Source organism: Callospermophilus lateralis, chromosome 9 (assembly GCF_048772815.1).
Source record: "Callospermophilus lateralis isolate mCalLat2 chromosome 9, mCalLat2.hap1, whole genome shotgun sequence".
Taxonomy (NCBI): Eukaryota; Metazoa; Chordata; class Mammalia; order Rodentia; family Sciuridae; genus Callospermophilus; species Callospermophilus lateralis.
In genome coordinates, this window is record NC_135313.1 from 17,557,342 (window position 1) to 17,577,874 (window position 20,533).

Consider the following 20,533-nt stretch of genomic DNA (forward strand, 5'->3'; position numbering starts at 1 on the left):
CACTTTTTCTCAATTCACCCTAAATAAGTGACGATTGTTGGGCCATGATCCCCCAGCTTAAGGAAAAGTACTTGCAAAGAGGCCCTGTGATAAAGGATAGCTTTGGGTCAGAGAAGCCAGGAAGGCCTCAGGACCACAACACTAATGGGAAGGAGCCATGTGCCATCATCCAGAAAGTGAACTAATATATTTGGGAAGTTTTAATTTGCTTCAATTAAAAAATTCAGGGCAGCTCTAAGCAAAGTAGAAGTAGGTGAATTTATTTTCTGAGCTTCTACACAGGCCTCTCTAGGCCCCTGCTCTCAGCTGACCTATTACCAAGGGACCTCTACCCCTTTCCCAGTTGGCTGGTTCCTAGCCCACAGCACCCCACCCTTCTGCCAAGCCAGACAAGGCGCTATCTAGGGAGTAACTAAGCTTAAATAGCAATCTTTTTTTAGGAAGTTGAACGGCTTAACTACCCTTTTCTGGGGAAAGTATGCACATGAAATGTATACGCATTGAAATTCCTGGACAGATACACAAAGAATCAGCAATATGTTTGTCTGAAAAGCGAATTTAGAGATCAGCAGCAACAAGGGCAACCCACTTTTTACTTTATATTTAAGTACAATGTTTGTTTCTTCCCAGCTCTCCCAATAAATTTTAGAATAAAAGCTTTTGAAATGACCCTTCCTAATTTTTAAATACTTTGATCTCAAGGACTTAGAGATATGGTGGGCTGACCAGGACAGAGTTCCAGGTATAAGGCCCCAACTGTGACAGAGGCCCTGCCCTGCTATCCCACTAAGCACTGAGGCCACAAACTGGTCAAGGCCTTAAATGGCCTGACCCAAAGTTATCTGGATTAATCACACTGCGACTCACAAATAGGAACCAAGAGCCAGGGCCTATAGATACAAATATATGGGTGTCACTATTCCTACCATGTTTATTCTTGGGTGCAAGAAACAGATCCCCTAGCCCAGCTGGCTCAAATTGGAGTGGGGGTTTCTTTAATCAGGATCCTTCCAGTGGTTCATATTGGCTTAAACACACACAAGTTTTCTTTAGGCAGGGACTCCAGGTGTTTTTTTGTTTTGTTTTGTTTTGTTTTTGAGAGAGAGAGAGAGAGAGTGTTTTTTTAATATTTATTTTTTTAGTTTTCAGCGGACACAACATCTTTGTTTGTATGTGGCCAGGCCTCACGCATGCCAGGCGAGCACGCTACTGCTTGAGCAACATCCCCAGCCTGGACCCCAGGTTTTGATCCTACTCTCTCCATCTCAGCTCCATCTTCCTCTCTCTGCATGATTCCATTTTCAGGAAAGTTTTCCCCTAATGGCTAGCAGCCCCAGCCTATCTTCTCAGCAACTCTCAGGGAAGAAACTGGCCTCTTGGGTAAGCTGATGTGGCCAAAACCAGGACTGGGTGTTGGTGGGCCACATCAGATCACAAGAGCATTTCTGAGCTAATCACCATGGCCAGACAGAGAGGGAGAGGTGAAGGAGTGGGCTAACCAATGGAGCCATTGGCTGGGTGAGGCACTGCTATGAGAAAGCAAAAGCAGAAGACTCCAGATGCCAAGCCCTCCCTCCACAACTCAATACTACAGTTCCTTTCCCCAGACACCCTCCACAATGGCCTGAAGTCCTCACTAGTTCCCAAATGAAATTCAAGAGTGAGAATCTAAGAGACCCAGCTATTTAATTGGCAGTGATTCCATGACTAGCCATATGACAGGTAGCTGCCAGCTGGAGGACTAAGTGTCCATACGACAGGAATCCTTCTTGATCCCATAAGTTGGGGCCACAATAGGACTAAGTGCCCTACGACAGGAATCCTTCTTGATCCCATAAGTTGGGGCCACAGTAGGATTGGAGACGGGGTCTCAGTACAAACAAGTCTGCTCAGGGATGCCCATTCAGAAAAGGTCAGGGAAACGGCAACTCTATGAACGACACATTCAACTACCTTCCACAACATCTGCAATAGAAACTACTTTATTCATACCTGAGAAAAAGTGTGTGAGAAACATTCCCACTGACCATTTAGCCTGTCCCCTCAGGCCAGATCATTTTTCTTGTCCTTCCCTTTAGCCATAGGTCACTGAACAATGCCCAAAGACTGGAGAAGTCCACAACCAGAGTCTGGAAGACAGATTCGGAGACCAAGAGAGGGAACCTCTGCAGCCTAGCTCCTGAGGTCAGGGCTAGGGTCAGCGTGGAAGTCATCGGTCCAGGTCCAGAGCCTCCTGGGTCACAGTTCGGAGTCCAATGGAAAACAACTCCTCCCAGGGTTCCCGTATCCAGGCCAGCAGTGCTGTCAGCTGTTCCCGACATACAACACGGAGTGCCCAGAAACTCTCCAGCCGAGACACCTGGCAGGCCAAGCAGTTAGCAAAGTGAGATGCACCAGGGGGACAAGAAGGTCTCAGGGAAGGACCACCATCCTCCTTGGCTCATTGTTTCTCTCCCAACCCTCAAGCCTATGTCATTCCCCATAAAAGATGCTGACCCTGAGCCTTGAAGATAAGAGTCCAACCAAGCTGCTAGAGGGCTTTCCATCACTATCTCATCTCTAATCTTCCCAGCTACACAAAATACAAGTTCTGGAATCAATTCCAAGGATTTGAGTGGGTTAGATTCCTGGCTCTATCACTTGTGACCTGAGCAAGTTGGTTAATATCCCAAGCCTCAGTTTCCTCATCTGTAAAACAGTACCAATAATAATATCTCCTCCTTACCTGGTAGTTATAAAGGTCAAACAGAGAGCTGATTACACAAATTCACAGCATCCAAGTGTCTCCCTAAAGGCTCCCTAGCTAATAAAGGGCTCCAAGGCCAGATGTTTCCACTGCCTACAGCTGCCATGCTCTCTAATTGCTTCTTATTCAAACCCAAGGAACCTCTGATTCTTTACACCCTAATTCTGTGTTCCCTTCACTGTGCCTGCTCCTCCCTCAGCTCCATTCTCCCACCAATTCCCAGCCTTCCTAAACCCATTTCCACACTGCCCATCTCCAGTGTGAGCACATGTGCACACACACACACACACACACACTCACTCTTCCTCTTTCTGCATCTGAGACACACACACACACACACACACACACACACACACACACACACCTCATCATAGAAGACCAGCTGCAGGTCCTCAGGGGCCAACCGATAGAGCAGCACAGAGCTCAGGCTGCTGAGTGGCTGCTGCTCCCTGACCTGCACAGAAGGGCCCAGGACCAAGGGAGGGGCCTTCTCAGAGACTTCACCAGATGCTCCTGGGAGAGGGGACTCTGCCTGGGACCCTGCAGGGTCCTCATCTAACAGGTAAAGAGTCGTCAGCGTCAGCAACAGGGAAATAGGGCAGGTAGAGGAACCTAGAGGAAGAGAGGCAGGGTGAGGCCCAGAGTAAAAAGCTATGGAAGGCCTGGATCCCTGGAGGACAGTGTCCTAGCACTGCTCAGAAGAGGTACGAACCTCTTCAGGAGTGGACCACAAAGGAGCCTGTGCCCTGGGGACCAAAGCCCTCCCCTTCCCAAACTCCAGGAATACCTACTTCCAAAACCTCTGAGAAGTGAGACAAAGAGAGCCCACCCCACCAGTTGCCCTGAACAGAAGCAAGGACCCATCTAGCCTCTCTGAAGGGATGAAGGGAACAGACCCAGCCAACTGGCCCACATCAGGGAAGACTGGATGCCAAAGCAAAGGTCTCTAAGTTACTGAGGGCCCCACCCAAAGAGAGAGACAGAGAACACCCAGCTGTTGTGTGGGTACACCCATGAGGGGGATTCCAGATTCCTGAAAATGAGAGTTGTTATCAGGGTGCTGTGGAGGCATGGGGGCTGCTGAGACAGGATACAGAGACTGGATGAGACAGGATACAGAGACCAAGGATACCTGCAGCATAGAGGCCTCACCTTCAACCAAGAATGCCCGAAGATAGAAGAACTGGGGAGCCTCTGAGGAAGCGACTTGTCCCAACAATGGCCTGGGAGCCGTGGCAGACACAGGAAGAGGGTCAGCCAGTGTAGGAAGGGCTTCAAGGGAGGGAATGGGTCAGGAGGAGCTCAGGGTCTGTGGGGAGGTGTGCACCCAAGGATGGGAGCAGGCTCAGGGCCTGTCTAGCATAGGACCATGTTTGGGATCTGTGGAGAGGGCCTGGGAACCAACCCCCACCTCAGTCCTGTCTACTCACCAGAGCCGGTGCTGCGGGGTTACCTCCTCCTCCGTAGCAATGACAGAGTTCCTCTGGGTAGGGGGCAGAGACTGCAAGACACCTGAAAAGAGCCAGCCAGAGACAAGGAACCCTCAGAAGGCTCTGCTCTCCTCTATCCCAAGCTCTCCAATTTTCAACACCTGTCTATTCTCCATTGTATTGGGTTTCAGAAACCTCTAAAAGAGGCAAGTCCCATTTGGCCTCCCTGCCCCGCCCTCGCTGCCTCTATCTCACCAATGAGCTCTTCCAGGAAAGCCCGGCAACACCTGGCATCTCGGGGTAGCAGAACACAGCTACCCACACCAGTCACCCACTCCAGCCGTAGGCTCTGGCCTGCCAGGCCCAGCTCCATGCCACTCAGATCCTGCAGGGGAATGGCCAGAGTCGGCTGGAGCCAGCTAGCTGGAGGCCCGCTGTGGAAGGGGTACAGAGTGACCAAGAATAAGGACAGACTGAGAATGACAGGGAGACCCCAATGCTGCCCTGGCCATACACCTGGCTCACTCACCAGATCTCCCCTGTCACCTTCAACAGGTAAAGCCTATGATCAGACACGACCACAAGACACAGAAATTCCCCGGAGTGACCTGCTAATACTACTGGTACCTAAGGAGAAGAGAAAGTTGATGAGAAACCAAAATAAGAGAACCAGAAAAGCGAGTACCATACCAAAAGCTGAGCTGCTCTCCCCACCACTAATCAGGGTCACAATGACCTCGAGTCCCACTACTCTCCATCCACAGCACCGCCCTCACTTAGATCCCCTGGTGGTCTCCTGACTGGTCCCCGTGATCCTCATCTGGGCCCTCTGACCTGCCCTCCATACTCTGCCAGATTGTCTTCAATCACAAAACTTATCATCACTCCCTGCCTCAAATGCTGGGGTGGCTTGTGATAGCCTCTGGATCCAGTCCAAACTCCTTACAGACACACCAACCTGCTCCCGAACAGACTCACCTAGGGACACCTGCCCCTCATTCTGCACATGGGCTCCCCACCCCCACAGCTCTCCCCAAGGCCAGTCTCTCATGCCTCTATGCGTTTGCTATTTTCTCCACCTGTAATTCTTTCTCCTTCCTACTCCTTGCTCATCTGTCAAGGCTTGGCTTCAACAGTATCCTCCAGGGAGGCTTCCTGGCCCACTCAGGCAGCATCAAACACCCCTCCTGAGACCTTACCCCATTACGGCATATACACATTGCATGATATTGTCAGTTCCTCACACCAGACTCCAAGACTAAGGACAAGACGAATCCTTAGTGTACAGTACACATCAGGTGTCAATAGAAGGGTCTAATGACACGGCGCATTTGTAATGACTGGAGGCCCCATGTATTAGTGCAGGTGCCATGTTGAGCAGCTGACAGACACTAGCTCTCAACCACCACACTGTGTAAGACAGGAAGCATTATCTCCATTGTGAGGAGGATGACTGAGGTCATGAGGAATGTGTCTACCACCATACAGCAGGGAACTGCTACAAGTGAAACCGGAAGCCAGATATGGTGGTTTCCAAGCACCTGGCCAGGCTCCCTTTGGAGCAATGGAGACAGTAGATACCATGGTCAGTTAGGGGCATGGGCAATACCAGGTGACACAGACCTTGAGGCAGCACTGGAACTCTTCCTGGGCATCGCTGAACACCTCCACATCCAGGAAAAGCCGGAGTCGGTGGTCCACAGAGCGGAGGCCACAGCGCTCAGGGGCTGGGGGCAACCCGTGAGCCATCAGCCTACCCCCAGTCCCATCTCTGCTGCCCCTTCCCTCCTCTGAGCCACCCCAATCTTGCTTTGCCTATACTCACGTGGACTGAGGCTCCAGCTGCTGTGGCCATGGGAGATAGATGCCTGAGGTGGGACGATGTCAGCATTGCTGGGGTGGTCACTGTGGCCAGGAGTGTCACAGACAGGACTAGAAGACTGAGAGGAAACTGGTGACTGTTGTCCATGATTCTGTTCCCTGTTGGAGGTTTCCTCAGACAGAGTCATGAGAACCACATGGTCACTACCACAGCTAGGACACACAGCAGGAGATTCTGGATAGAAATATGGACACAAGTCCTAGAAGCCTGCTCACACAGCATACCCCCACCACACTCACAGTACACCTGCTACTCTTGGAATCCCCAGGGCCACATCTAAGCTTCTTACATGAGCACTATTCCCAAATCATCCCCAACTCCCTCTCCAGGCATAGTCACTGATGGATGACACCCATACCAATGGGGACTGAGCTGACATACGGCCCACAATCTCCTCAAAATACACCCTGCCTTCTAATTCTAGGCTCTCTCAGATAGGGTTAAACTCAACCAGCCTGATCTGGTCCGGTCCCACAGCCTTGGGCTGACCAAGTACTTCAGTACTCTGGCATCAATGTCTGCAAAACCAAATGAAGAGACTGGGAAAGGCAGGGAGGACTCTGGTACCAGATGGGGGTTCTATTCCAGACTCCACTGCAATGGCTCTATAATCATAGGCCAGTCATCTTTGCTCTGAACCTCACTGATCAGATGAGCATGAAAACAGTGTTATCTTACAGGGTTGGTGGGTCAGCTGAGTGGAAGCAGGTAAAGAATTCAGGACACGGATCAATAAGGACAGAAGAAACTCCTGAGCAGCTCAGAGATGCTAGGTGCGTGCTAGCTCCCACACCATATTATCACATCTCAGCCCCATCAAAACTCTCCCCATCCCATTTTGAAAATGAGGAAAGATCAGATAATTTACACAGACTAATAATAACAGCAGTCACCATATATGAGGGACTTAGTTTTGTGTCAGGTACTGTGCTCAGCACTGTCACATTTAAATCTTGTAAGAGCACCGTGGTGGTGGGGGTCATTTTCTTCTTTGTTCAGATGAGGTAACTGGAGTCCAAATCAAATGAGCATGCAGCACATGGTAATGTTCATTAGTAATGAACATTCAGGGGGGACCCCAGAGGCTACAGGGTCTATGGAGTACAGCCAGGGCCTGGGAAGGAGTGGGACTATTTCCACTTGCATATGTGCCACTGGGGGTACTGGGCTATAGTCACCTGGGCAAGCTCTGGGAGGGGAGCAGGGTAGGGCTCAATTTTCTGAATTACATCTTAATGTTCTGCTGGAGCTACTGCTAAGAAAAAAGTGACTAATAAAAAACAATGTTTTGCCAAGTACAGTAGTGTACACCTGTAACCCAGCACCTGGGGAGGCTGAGGCAGGAAGACCACAAGTTCAAAACTAGCCTCAGCAATTTAGCAAGACCCTTAGAAAGACCCTGTCTCAAAATAAACAAACAAACAAATAAATAAATGGGCTAGAGATGTAGCTCAGTGGTTAAGTGCCCCTGAGCTTAATCCCTGCTCCAAAAAAATAAATAAATAAAAAATAAAACAAAACAAAAAAAGTCATTTAACACAGCTATTAGCCAGAATATTCCTGTCTTCAAAGACTTGGCTTTTTGATTGGTCCACAATGGGAGGAACTAGTTTTTAAAGAACAGAATATGAAGAGATGCCACAAGGTCGTTTATTATTAAGTAGCTTACATGGTCAGTCAGGCAAAGACAAACTACATCAACTCCCAAAGCATCTTACTCAACCGCCACCATTCTCAGAGGGCAGCATAGCAACCTGACTCTACAGTAAAACCTCACTGAATTTTATGTTATTTCTGAAATATTAGCCAAAAATACCCAAAAAGCCTGCAAGTTATGAAAAATTGATGAGTATGTTTAAGCATGGTAGGGGATTATATTTCCTCACTAAGAGAGGAAAAAAACCAAGATGTAGTTCCATCTTTTTCAGATTTCTTTTTTTATAAACATAGCAGACAGGCAGTTTTACTTTTCCTTCTGGTAGAATGATTGGTCCCCATTACTCTAGGCCTTCCTCCCTGGGGCTGCTCTTCTACACTCCCCCACTCAGAGCTGCCTTCCCTGAAGTGGGGAAGCTGTGTTGGCAAGGAGGTCAGGGGCAAGGTTAGTACCTGTCTTTTGGAACAAAGGCCTCCAGCCTTCCTCACCATCTGGTCCCAACCCAGTCTCCTCTGGCTTGAACTCACAGCCACAACGCAGACACTGGAATCTGGTCCCCAGTGGGTCCCTGGCCTCCCTAAGCTGCTGCTGTGCCACAGTGGTGAAAGGGGTTAGCACAGCAAGTAGCTCCTGAAAGAAGGCAGGCAGAAGGCAGCTGTGAGCAGGCAGACCGCAGAACAGACTCCTGGACCTGCTGCCTGGGGCTCTTCCCATCTCCCCTACAACCTCCTGGGCCCCATCACCTGGACAGCTACATGAGCATCAGATTCCAGAACCATATAGCGACGCAACTTCCGGTCAGGGCAAATATAGGAAAAGCGCAACACAAGTATGGGGGCCCCAGGGAGCAGACCTGAGCCCTGCATGGGAAGGAGAAAGCAGAAGAAAACAACAGGAGGTAGGGAGTTATGGTTATACTGAATATGGAGGAGAGAAATAACTGCAGACCCCATTTAAATGCTGGATCCTTGGGCAAGGATCCCCTCCTCTGCCCAGCTTCCTACACAGCTTGCCATCATGCTCCAGCCCCCTGAAGTACCTCTCCTAAGCTCCAAGTGCCCACAAGAGATGGTGGGAAACACCCAGTCTGGTGCTGGCACATAACACCACCATGTTGTCAGCTGACTCCTGAAAAAGCCCAGGGCCTCTTCCAAGACCCTACCCACACTTGACCAGGTAGAGTCTGAACCCAGAGCATCCAGCGGAGGGGTGCTAAAGTCAGGAGTCTTGGAGGTGCCACTCACCTCAGGCACTGGCTCTCTCTGGGTTCTCATCTCGGGCTCTAGCTCAGCCACTACCAGACTCTGCAGCTCCAGCCGCTCCAAGGTTCGAGCTGCCTGGAGTTCTACCTCAAACAAGTGGGTGGAAGTGATCCGGAGAAAGCATTCCTGGCCCTGCACACCTTCAGGCCCTTGCAAAGGGCACACCAACATAGGGCGACAGAGTTCCGCTGTGGAGAGACCAAGAGAAAAGCCCTGGAGGAAGGAAATGAACCCAGAGTCTCTGCTTCCCATGAGTGGCCGTGGTTGTTCTGAAATCTCCTGGACACTGGAACACTGGCTGGCCCCGGCCTGCCCCACAGTCATAGGGTGCTCACCTTCTACTTCCTTCCATTCCTGTTCCTCTTCTTCCTCCTGTCCCTCCTTTGCTCCCTCTTCTTTTTCCTCTTCCTCCCTATCTTCCTCCTGGGGCTCCAGCTCCACCCTACCCTCTTCAGACATTTTATATGGTGACTCCTCAGGACCTCTGGCTTCCTTCTCTGGGGCCAGGGGACCAGGTAGAGTCTCTGGACCCAGAGCATCCAGCAGAGGGGTGCTAAGGTCAGGAGTCTTGGATGTGGCCAGATGAGGGCTCCCAGAAGTCTCCAGGTGATTCCTATACTGCAGCCAGTCACAGCCAAACCGCTCCCTGAAACTATTCAGGAGCTCGAGTTCCCGATGCTGTTGTACAAACCACCCTGGGGGAAGAGGGGAAGATGCACAGCTGAGCAGGCCCCAGCCCCTACCCCAAAGACCCCAGCTTCTTTCTATGAGTACTCCTCAATGTAAAGCAATGGGAGGACTACAGGCTCCCTCCCAGCAGCACGTCCCCAAGCATGTCCTATGTAACACTATGGTCACACAAGGAGCAATTGCACTTTGCTACTTCTAAAGAGCCACAAACACAGTAACATAAGTAAAGCCCTGAGATGGCCCACAGGAAAGAAACATATTTTTTGTTTAACCTAGCACTTCCCAAACTTACCTGGCCACAAAATCCTTTTATTATGACCTTTCGATACCCCTCAAAGTTAATGCTCCCTGAAAAGCTTTAGAAAATGCTACCCAGGAGCAGTTCCTTCTCCTTTCCTTAAACTTAAAAGACAGACTACCAGGCCTTCATAGATCTTCATCAAGATTAGAGAGAGCTGGAGCAGAGTAGGAGCTGGTGAGCAGGTGAAGCTGACTTACCGGCAGGAGAGGGATCCAGAGTTCGGGGCTCCGGATCTGTATCACTGGGCTCTGAGATGCTTGCCCGCCTCACCCGGACTCGGTTCTGGGTTGGGCAGAGGGACACAGTTCTACATCAGCCAGGCCTCCAGCCCTGCCCTCCACTGCCACCCACCCATCCTACCAAAACCACACAACTACTAGCAAGGAAAAGGCCCTACTACTGTCAGTCCATCAATAACCCAGAGTCCCCACAAAAAGACTCAACCCCAGGCACAAAGCATCAAGGATGACACTTACCTTAACCTTACGCAGCAGGGGCTGGGCCATGATGCCCCCTGAAGAAAGGCTATCACTCAGCTCAGGACCACCTGAAGTTTCAGTGGTACTCCCCACCGGCCAGGGCAGAGGTAGGACCATGGGGCCAGGCCCTGAAGATGCAGGAGTCTGGTGTGTGACAACAGGAAGAAGTGAGAGGTGCTCAGGGGAACACCTCTGGCCCACCCAACTTTGCCAAGAAGCAGACCCTACTTTCCAGCCACTGGAGGGAGGAAGTCACCAGCCACTTCTGTCACCCCTCTAACACCCTCCCCCTTCATGCCTTCACCCATCAGCCTTGCCATCCTGCTCCACTACCCCACCTCACTGACCTGAAAATCCTTCAGTGACAAGACTTCGCCATCAAGAAGGAACTGCACAAAGACAAAGGAAGAGGAGGAGGGCTTTCGGTAGAGCCACCACCAGGGAGTTCAGGTATTAAAAGACAACAGGGACCTGGGATGGCAAGAGGGCACAGAGGTGGGGTAGGATTTGGCAGGAAAGGGGAAGCAGAGTGGACACAAGATAATCACTCACACTGTGGGCAGCATCCCTAACCCGGGGTGATAAGTACTGGACGGTGGCCACACGATGGGCAGGATGGAACCACAAAGGGTTCCCCTCCAGGTAGAGCTGAGGGGCAGGAGAAGAGAATGAGGAGGGCCTGGGGTTCCTCCTGTGGGAAAAAGCACTGACCTCCATAGGAGGACCAGGCACAAAAGTGGCTCCTGAACCCTTGAAGCACCCATGTCACCTTACGGAGCTCAGCCAACAGCCACAGAGGTGACAGCTCCTTGTGTCCTTCCAGCAGGTTGTATGCCACATCCAGGTGTCTCAGGTTCCTCAGTTGCTCCAAGCCTGGGGTGGAAGTGAGAAGGGAGGAATAGTATTGGAGTGAGTGCATGGGTATGGTGGTGGGTGTGCTGGGGGAGGGTACAGGAAATAGACAAATCAGAGTGCCTTAGCCATATGGTCCCTGGGCTACCACAAGCCTTGTACTTCCCCCATTCGCCTCCACATGTGCCCCATCACCTTGTAGGCTCCCACTCACCTTGTAGGCTCCGAAGCTCATTGCCTCGCAGTATCAAGATCCCGAGAGCAGCTCCTGAAGGTCCCATTCTTGGTACCAAGTGCAAGCGATTATAGGAGATGTCCAGATGGTAGAGTTCAGACAAATCCTTCAGCGGGACAGGGAGGACAAAGGTTCTCACCTTGACCAAAGTCTAGTTAGGGTCCTCTGGGCCTTCTGGACAAGGCCTTCCCATTCTACCTATGAAAACTGCAAATTCTCAGCACAAACGATTTCACCCACATTGATCCCCACATTAAACAACCTGAACAAACACTAGTATAGTTCCTAACAGCTCCAGGTTGCACCCAAGGATGGTGACTCCAACCTCCTGAAATTCCTGCCTGGGAAAACTCAAGAATACAAACAAAATGTTCTGTTTGTTCCAGCGAACCTTTGAAGACAGTCTATCTCCCAGCCTCTGTGGGAGGGCAAGGACCTAACTTTGATGAGTGCCAGTTAATTAGCAAATTCAGATGGGTTTGATTCAGACAACATCCCCTTTCCTGCTTTCTACTTCCCTGATTGTAAGCCTCCACTTCCCCTATTATTTATTTAAAATATCTAGGCATCTCTGCATGAATCAAAGTGGAATTCAGTGGATTTATCGTTGATGTATAGGAATGTATTTGATTTATGGGTGTTGATTTTGTATCCTGCTGGCAAAACTGGAAATCCATATGTAGCAAAATGAAATTAAACCTCTATCTCCCATCCTGCACAAAAATAAAGTGGATCAAAGACTTAGGTACTACAACAGAGACCCTATGCCTAATGAAGAAAAAGTAGGCCCAAATCTTCATCACATGGGCCTAGGATCTGACTTCCTTCACAAGACCCCTAAAGGCACAAGAAGTAAAATCAAGTGTGGTAAGCCATTGTTGTAGATTGTGGCCGCCATTAGAAGATGGCGCCAGCTTCCACTGTGGCCTGTGGTAAACAACTCCTTTTATGGAGAGTTGGCACGCTATCCCTTGCCACCCTATAAGAAAGATCCACATGGCGGCTTAAGATTGGTACGTGGGAGGCTTTATTAGGCTGTGCTTGGGCGCTCGGGAGAGGGGGGGTCACTAGAAGATACTTTAATCAAGGCCTGAATAAACTGCTGAAAGAAGATTCCTGAGTTGCGTCTTCCTTGCGGGCCAGGGGTCGCGACAATCAAGAATCAATAAATGGGATGGATTCGAATTATAAAGCTTCTTCTTAGCAAAAGAAATAATCAATGTGAGGAGAGAGCCTATAGATTGGGAGAAAATCTTTACCACATGCACCTTCAATAAACCATTAATCTCTAGAATATACAAAGAACCCAAAAAACACCAAAAAAAACTAATAACCCAATCAATAAATGGGCTAAGAAAACTGAACAGATAATTCACAGAAGAAATACAATCAATCAACACATATATGAAAAAGTGTTCAACGTCCAAGCAATTAGAGAAATGCAAATCAAAACTACACTAAGATTTCATCTCACTCCAGTCAGAATGGCAATCATCAAAAATATAGGTAACAATAAATGTTGGCAAGTATGTGGGGAAAAAAGTACACTCATACATTGCTGGTAAGGCTGCAAATTGGTACAACCACTATAGAAAGCAGTATGGAGATTCCTCAGAAAACCTGGAATGGAACCACCATTTGGCCCAGCTATCCCACTCCTTGGTTTATACCCAAAGGACTTACCACAGTGATGCAGCAACATCAATGTTTATAGCAGCTCAATTCATAATAGCTAAACTATGAAACCAATCTAGGTGGTTTTTAGATGAATAGATAAAAAAAATGTGGTATATATATTCAATAGAACATTACTCAGCTTTAATGAATAAAATTATGGCATTTGCCAGTAAATGGATGGAGTTGGAGAATACCATGCTAAGCGAAATAAGCCAATCCCCAAAAAACACAAGCCAAATATTTTCTCTAATATGCTGATGCTAATTCACAATTGGGGGCGAGGAGACTAGAGACGAATAGAGTTACCTTAGATTAGGTAGAGGGAAGTGAAGGGAGGAAATGCGGGGACAGGAAGGATAAAAGAATGAAACCGACATTATTGCTCTATGTATATATGTGACTGCATGACCAATGTGATTCTACAACATGTACTATCAGAAAAATAAGAAATTATATCCCATCTACTTATGATATATCAAAGTGCATAAACGCAGTCTACTGTCATGTGTAACTAATTAAAACAAATTTAAAAAAATTTTTTTAAAGTGGAATTCAGTTCACATTGAATCTTCTTCCCTATTGCAATAGTTTATTGTATGACTGGTTAAAATCTGTCCTTACCACTTTTAATACCCAGCTTTGTTTATCCTTCACAAGGACAAAAAGATACAGAAGGGTTCCATCATCACCACAAAAGGAACTGGGCAATACACTAAGTAACAGTGGGCACTCTTTACAACCATCTATACAAAAATAAGTACTCCTACAATTTCTACTTCATAGGTGAACAAACCAACAAGCTAGCTTATTTAATCCAAGTCACACAGGTGTTAGATACTGAGATTCGAGCTGTGCCTTGTCTTATCTAGAGCCCAACACTACCAGGAGGGTATGGCTTCACCCAGAAGGCAAGCACAAGGAAAGGACCAGTGGGTCCAGAAGCGTGGTGGGAACAGAGCAATTCAAGGCCCAAATGTGCCAGCCACCAGCTGCTCACACTCACCATCAGGAAGCCTTTGCAGTCCTGGACTCGATTGTGGCTCAAATTTAAGAAGCGCAGAGCTGACAAGAGACGCTGAGGAAGATGGAAAGAGGAAGCAGAGAACAGATCTTCATACAAGGTCACCTCATTGACCAGCAAGCCCTCCTCCCTAAAAACCCAACCTTGCCCTTGCCCAAAGCCACCTTCCCTCTGAGGAACTCACCAGGGAGCTGTCCAAGGCGGTGAGCGCATTGTAGCTGAAGTCGGCAGAAAGCAAAGCCAGCCAGGGGAGGGCAGAGCAAAGGTCACCACCACAGGCTGAGAGGAGTTCCTGGGCAGGAGACAAGCAAAGCACCTCATTAGTCCCCTCACTCTCCTGCCCACACCATGCTCTATCATTCATTCATTCTTTATATACCAGACTTCATTTGGAGATGAAGACTCAAAGAAAACCCAGATCCCTGTCCCCAAGGACTTTACTATGGAAAGAGTAAGAAAGTACACACTAGAATGTTTAATACAGCATGGCAGGTATGACTGTGAATATATGGACAGGTACAGAATGCTGTGGAGTTACAGGGGAGGCAGCGAGGACACAAGATCACAGGAGGGAGCAAGAGAGAACATCTGAGCTTTGTTTTGTTTTCTGGTTTTTTGATTATTTATTTGGGTTTTTTGCAGTGCCAATGATGTAACCCAGGTCCTTGAGCATGCCAGGCAAGTGCTCTATAACTGAGCTATGCCCTCAGCCCTCAGAGCTTGGTCTTCTGTGTCTCCCAGGACAGAGCATCAGGGCCCACCCCTCACTCTCCTCACCTCTAGTGCCTGGATGCTCTTGTTGCAAATCAGGGTCTCCAGCTGGGAGTAGATGCCACGAAGGCCATGCAGGCAGTGGAGGGGGACACCTCGGAGCTAGGGCAAAAACGGAAAGGAGGGGGGAGGTAGAACTGCACAGAAGACAAGCACCTCATGCCTATCTCCCAGGATGGGGAAAAGGGAGAAGATGACAAAGCCCAGCTATGGTTCAGGGAAACATTAAATGGAAAAGTATTGATACCACATTACTGCAGAGCAGGGGTACACTAATGCCTAGCCTCTCCTCCAAGAGGCCAACTCTCTATCCCAAGCCCCAAGTGAATACTTCACACTGGATTTTGTACAATGACATCCCCCATACCTCCAGCTGCCGAAGAGACTTAAAGGGAAAGATCTTGATGGGCCCTGGGAGGCCAGGACCAGGGATATGGACCAGCTACAAGAAAAATATTACAGGTTACTGAGGCACAGCATCCTTTTCGTTAGCTTCCCTTTCATTAGCATCCCTCTCTCAGCACAACCACCCACGCCTCTGGCATCATGTGGATTTCAGCCCTGCAGACTCTCTGCACCACTACCCCACCCCCAGTCTCTATCATTCCCTCCAGCTCTTTGCACATCCTGACCCATATCCACCCACAGAACCTTGAGTGAAAGCGTTTTCTGCAGCACATCGAAGAGGAACTGAAGCTGGAGGATGATGGGGGAGTCGGCGGGGTGGGAGGGCAGAGCCACAAAGCCTGTCTGACCAGGACCCCATGGCCCCAGGTATAGCTCAAATATACGGTTCAGATGCTGCAGTGTGGTAGTTAGCAGGCTCAGCGTGCTACAGCCAGACAGGACCACATCTCCTGCAGGGAGAGGGGCAGACAGAAAGGAGAGTATATTGAAAGGGTCTTTCCCTTCTCAAACCTTCGCAATAAGTAACACTGCTAAGCTTTCCATGCTGCATTAACTCAATTTTACATAAAAGTCGAATGGACATTTTATGTTGATTTCTTTTTCTGATTGCAAAAATAACATGTACATTTATAGAAACTTTCAAATAGTACTAAAATGCATGTCAGAAAATAACCATATATTTAAAGTGCTACGGTATTATTATTACTCTATGTTAAAACTGCTCTCTAATGAGACTGTCATCCTTGAGCACATCTTTTTGTCACCCTGGTACTTGTCACTGGTCCTAAAAAAAGTGCAGTTATGGGTTGGGATTGTAGCTCAATGGTACAGCTCTTGCCTACCATGTGTGAGGCACTGGGTTTGATTCTCAGTACTACATAAAAATAAATAAATAAGGTCTGGGGTTGTGGCTCAGCAGTAAAGTGCTTGCCTAGCAAATGTGAGGTGCTGGGTTCAATTCTCAGCACCACATAAACATAAATAAATAAAATAAAGGTACTGGGCCTAACTACAACAACAACAACAACAAAAATTAAAAATAAATAAATAAATAAAGTAAATGTATTGTGTCCGTCTACAACCAAAAATACTTTTTTTTTTTTTTTGTAGTGCTGGGGATTGAACTCAGGTCCTTTTACATGTAAGGCAAGCACTCTACCAACTTAACTATATCTCCAGCCCCTAAAAATACTTTTTAAAGTGCAGTTATAAGCTACATATGGAGAATTTTTTAAAAACTTTCTAGAAAATAAGGATAGTCAAAGGATGTTACAGAAATACTATACCCTCCACCCAATGTTTGTGTTTTATTTATCTATAGTACAATGTCAATATCAAAAATTGGTATTGCTTGGTGCAGAATCATGGGGGTCAGTTTTAATACAATTAATTGATTATCATCATCAAAGTAAAACTATTTCCCACTATAAAATCTTCTGAATTTTAATCAGGAAGCAGTTTTTCAAATACAAGTAGAGATTTTATTACAACAGTCCCTCTTATCCACAAGGAATACTTCCTAAGACCCTCAGTGGATGACTGAGATCATGAGTCGTCTAGAGCTCTTTACATATGTGCCATGGTTTTATCCTATAAACAAGTAACTATGATAAAGTTTCATTTATAATTTAAGAACAAAAAGAGATTAATAATAATTATAAAATAAAACAATTATAACAATGTATTGTAATAAGTTATTTAAAACTTTAAAAAATTGATATTGCCACAACACACTGTGCAGTTACACAGTTCTATGCTGTTTGTGGAGATTCATGCAACTACCTCTACAATCAAGATACAAAACTATTCCAACACCAAAAAGATCTGCCTCTCACTACTACCTTCATAGTCACACACTCACACTTCCCATCATTTCTAACCCCTGGAGACACATCACATTTTTGCTGAATAAATAAAACAATTCCTACAACTTGCATGAAGGATTTTCTATGTACCAGACACTAAGGATAGATACAGACATGGTTCAAGGGCTCTTCCCACCCTCAAAGAGCCTCCCAGTCTAGAAGAGATAAGACATGTGCACAGTTATTAATACAAACCAGAAAATACCACTGCTATAAAGATAGATTCCACAGATACCATCAATGAGAGTGCAGAGTGAGAGAGAGGACAACTAAAGTTAACTGGGTAACATGTGCCAAATGACTGTGTTACCTCATTTAAACCTCATCAGAATCTCCCAAAGTGAAGCACTATTAACTTCCTCTTTTTTTTTTTTTAAAGAGAGAATTTTAATATTTATTTTTTAGTTTTCGGCGGACACAACATTTTTGTTTGTATGTGGTGCTGAGGATCGAACCCACCCGTGCCGCACGAATGCCAGGCGAGCGCGATACCCCTTGAGCCACATCCCCAGCCCTTTTAACTTCCTCTTAAGAGAAAACTGAGTCACAAAGAATCTTGATTGCACTCATATGACTGGTAGGAGTGGCTGCTTCTTTCTGGTCTCAAAGCCAAGGCTTGTGAACAACTACTGAAATTCTGAAGTTTCACTGTGCCCAGGCAACTATAACAATAGAGTTTCCAATTTTGAACAGTCACTACATGTGTATACACGGTACTAAATGCTTTACGTGAATTAAAATGAATTCCCAAAAGCTTTCTAGTTAAGTACAATAATTATGTCAGACAGATTTCTGGTGAAAAAAAAAACTGAGGCTCAGAAAACTTTAAACAAATTGACCAAGTTTGAAAGACTGTTAAGGTTTAAACTTAGGTGGCTTTGACTTCAAATCTCATGCTATTTTAACTTTATAAAGTACCACACTTGGTGCCTTGCTATACAACAATGATTATGATCTGTCCCCGGTGTACAGAGGATTACAGTCAAGTAAGGATCATTTCCCTTTGAGAGTATAAGAGAATGCGTGGAGGAAGTGATACTGGAGCCTGGTCTCTATGGAATGCTAGAATTTACACTGTCAGAGACGAAGGGCATTGCAAACAGCTAACAAACTCAGGAGGGCTAACGATATGAATGAACTCTGACACCTCGTAACCCGTGTTAGTCACAACTCCGTGATTCAAGGCGTGTCTCCGGAAGGTGAGGAGAATCCCACCTCTCCTGAGGCCCAGTCCAACCGGAAGTCCACTCACCGGACTCCCGCAGCAGCCCAGCGAGCTTCCACACCACAGAGTCCCGAGAAGCGGTCGTCATGGCCACGGGACGCCGGAGGCGGAGCCTGGGAAAAGAGGAAGCGGAAGAGCCTCAGGTGGGCGGTGGTGCCAAAAACCCAGGGTGTCAACGCAAAAGAAAGCGTCAATTGGACAGAAAAGCAAGAAAGAGGAACGAGAAAGAACGTCCTCCAGGGCGCCCTTTCGAGGAACATAAAGCCTAGCCATCTAGACTGACCCTCCAGTCCCGGACTCCTACCAGTCCTGCAGCCCGGCGCCTAGATGTGATGGACAGGAAGTCCCGCCCCGGAAAAGAGGTGAGCCGAGGACGACCGGAAGACACGCCTCCGTTACCGGAAGCCACGCCTCAAGACGCGCAAACGTGTCGGAGGGGGTAGGGGAAACGGAGGGGGCTGGGAGGTGCTGGAGGGGGGCCGGAGGGGGCCAGGCTTGGCCCAGAGTAGAGGGCCTCCGTCACCTTCCCGCTCACTCCGTTTGGCTCTTGGTGGTGCCTAAAATTTGACTCTTGCAGATAGGGAGGAGAAGCAGTTGGGAGAAATGGAATTTTCTGTTAATTAGGAAAAAAACTCATTCAAAGCGAATACTTGTTTTCCAATTAAAAGAAAGGATGTCCCCTGGAAAGACTTTTTTCGGTAGCTGTTAAAGAACTGAGGCCTGTGGAGGTGCCACCTTTGGGGTCTCTTTGTCTCCTTTTCCTTAGTCTTTAAACTTTTTTTCCTTAAGCAATATCAGGCTCTTAAATTAGCCGCTGGTAATACCCCTTGTGAACCTAGCCCTTTGTTTTTACTGTTTGGTCTCATCACACCTGAATGGAAAAGTTGTTATCTCGGTTTGAAAATGAGAAAACAGGTTGGGGAGGCCAGGTTAGTTGCCAAGGTCATTCAATTAGTAACCCATAGCGCCAAGACTGCAAAAGTTTCTTGGTTGCAAGTTTCCATTGTAGCTTTTACTGGGCTTCTGGTCAAATGCTTACGTCAGCTGCTGAACTAGGTTAAGAAAAATGTCTTAACAGAATTTATGGTTTTCTAGAAGGGTTTCTTTTATAACGTGCCCCTTTTCTGCCCAAGAAAATAAAAATGAATTGTAAGTCAGTAGAGAGTAAGAGTAGGCTCATGTTTATCTTTTTCCTTAATTGCCAAATTTGAAGGATTTGATTTTCTAAAGACAAGTATTTGAAATGATAAATATATTCTCCTAAACCGCATTAATTTAGTGTTGTGATCTAAGCCAAAAGCCTAAAAGTTGGTTAAATGAAATAAGTAGAAGTATATCATGAACAGCAAGCAGAACTGTTCACAAATATAAAATCGGAGTAATACAAATCTATGTTGAATTGTTAATTCCATGACTTGATTGTCGTCTCTGTTTATCAATCACCTGGTATTGGGGAGGGCAGGGGCTCCCTCACTGTAACTGCCAACTCAACCTCTCAGGGAAAAAAAAAAAAAAAAAAAAAAGATTTGAAGTTCCTAATATTGCAGGAACTGTTTTCCTTCTGGCCTCCCCAGTCCACAGTTAATTTTCTGAGAATTGCTCCATTCATAGGGGTAGCAACTGTAGCCAGGTTTGTTCTATATTCCTTTGCTTCCAGACATGTGAAAGTGAAACAGAAGCAAAGAAAGCTGAATTACAGAGGGAAAGAAAAACAGATTTACTGAAAGAAGCAACAGGAGATGAAGTAGTTCTTGTTTCCATCCCCCTGTGAGGCCCACTCCCCTTTCTGGCCTTGGCCTACAGGCAAAGCTTTGGCTGCCTTCCAAAGAATTCTCTTTTTTTCCCCCCTGCCTAAGTTAGTTTGAGTGTACTTCTGTAAATTGTTACCATAAGAACCTTGACAAAGACAAAACTCTTTTAAAAATTAGTCAAAAGGAAAAAGAAAACCCTGTTTACTATACCAGCCCCCCAGAAATACATGTACATTTTATATATAAAATATTTTGAGAGTATGCCAGAGCTATATGAAGAA

General features: G+C 47.1%; 1 protein-coding gene across 3 annotated transcripts; it reads right to left on the reverse strand.

Annotated features, from left to right (window-relative positions):
- Positions 1-1,966: 1,966 nt before the first annotated feature.
- On the reverse strand, positions 1,967-18,842 carry Stk11ip (serine/threonine kinase 11 interacting protein). 3 transcript variants are annotated; one of them, XM_076865977.2, is made up of 25 exons: positions 18,806-18,842; positions 18,529-18,614; positions 15,655-15,860; positions 15,371-15,445; positions 15,010-15,105; positions 14,417-14,524; positions 14,215-14,286; positions 11,514-11,640; positions 11,217-11,320; positions 11,000-11,095; positions 10,795-10,836; positions 10,445-10,591; positions 10,166-10,250; positions 9,313-9,672; positions 8,960-9,165; positions 8,459-8,575; positions 8,168-8,345; positions 6,002-6,232; positions 5,800-5,903; positions 4,706-4,803; positions 4,432-4,610; positions 4,177-4,258; positions 3,899-3,969; positions 3,111-3,358; positions 1,967-2,359 (listed from the first exon to the last, which is right to left on the reverse strand). In XM_076865977.2, exons 2-25 carry the CDS (start codon positions 18,587-18,589, stop codon positions 2,210-2,212), a joined length of 3,243 nt encoding a protein of 1,080 aa, XP_076722092.2. In that variant the 5' UTR covers positions 18,590-18,614; positions 18,806-18,842; the 3' UTR covers positions 1,967-2,209. The 3 variants fall into 3 exon arrangements, with proteins under 3 accessions (XP_076722092.2, XP_076722093.2, XP_076722094.2); XM_076865978.2 differs by having other exon boundaries at positions 18,785-18,834; XM_076865979.2 differs by lacking the exons at positions 1,967-2,359; positions 3,111-3,358; positions 3,899-3,969 and adding an exon at positions 3,980-4,018.
- Between the last annotated feature and the right edge of the window lie 1,691 nt (positions 18,843-20,533).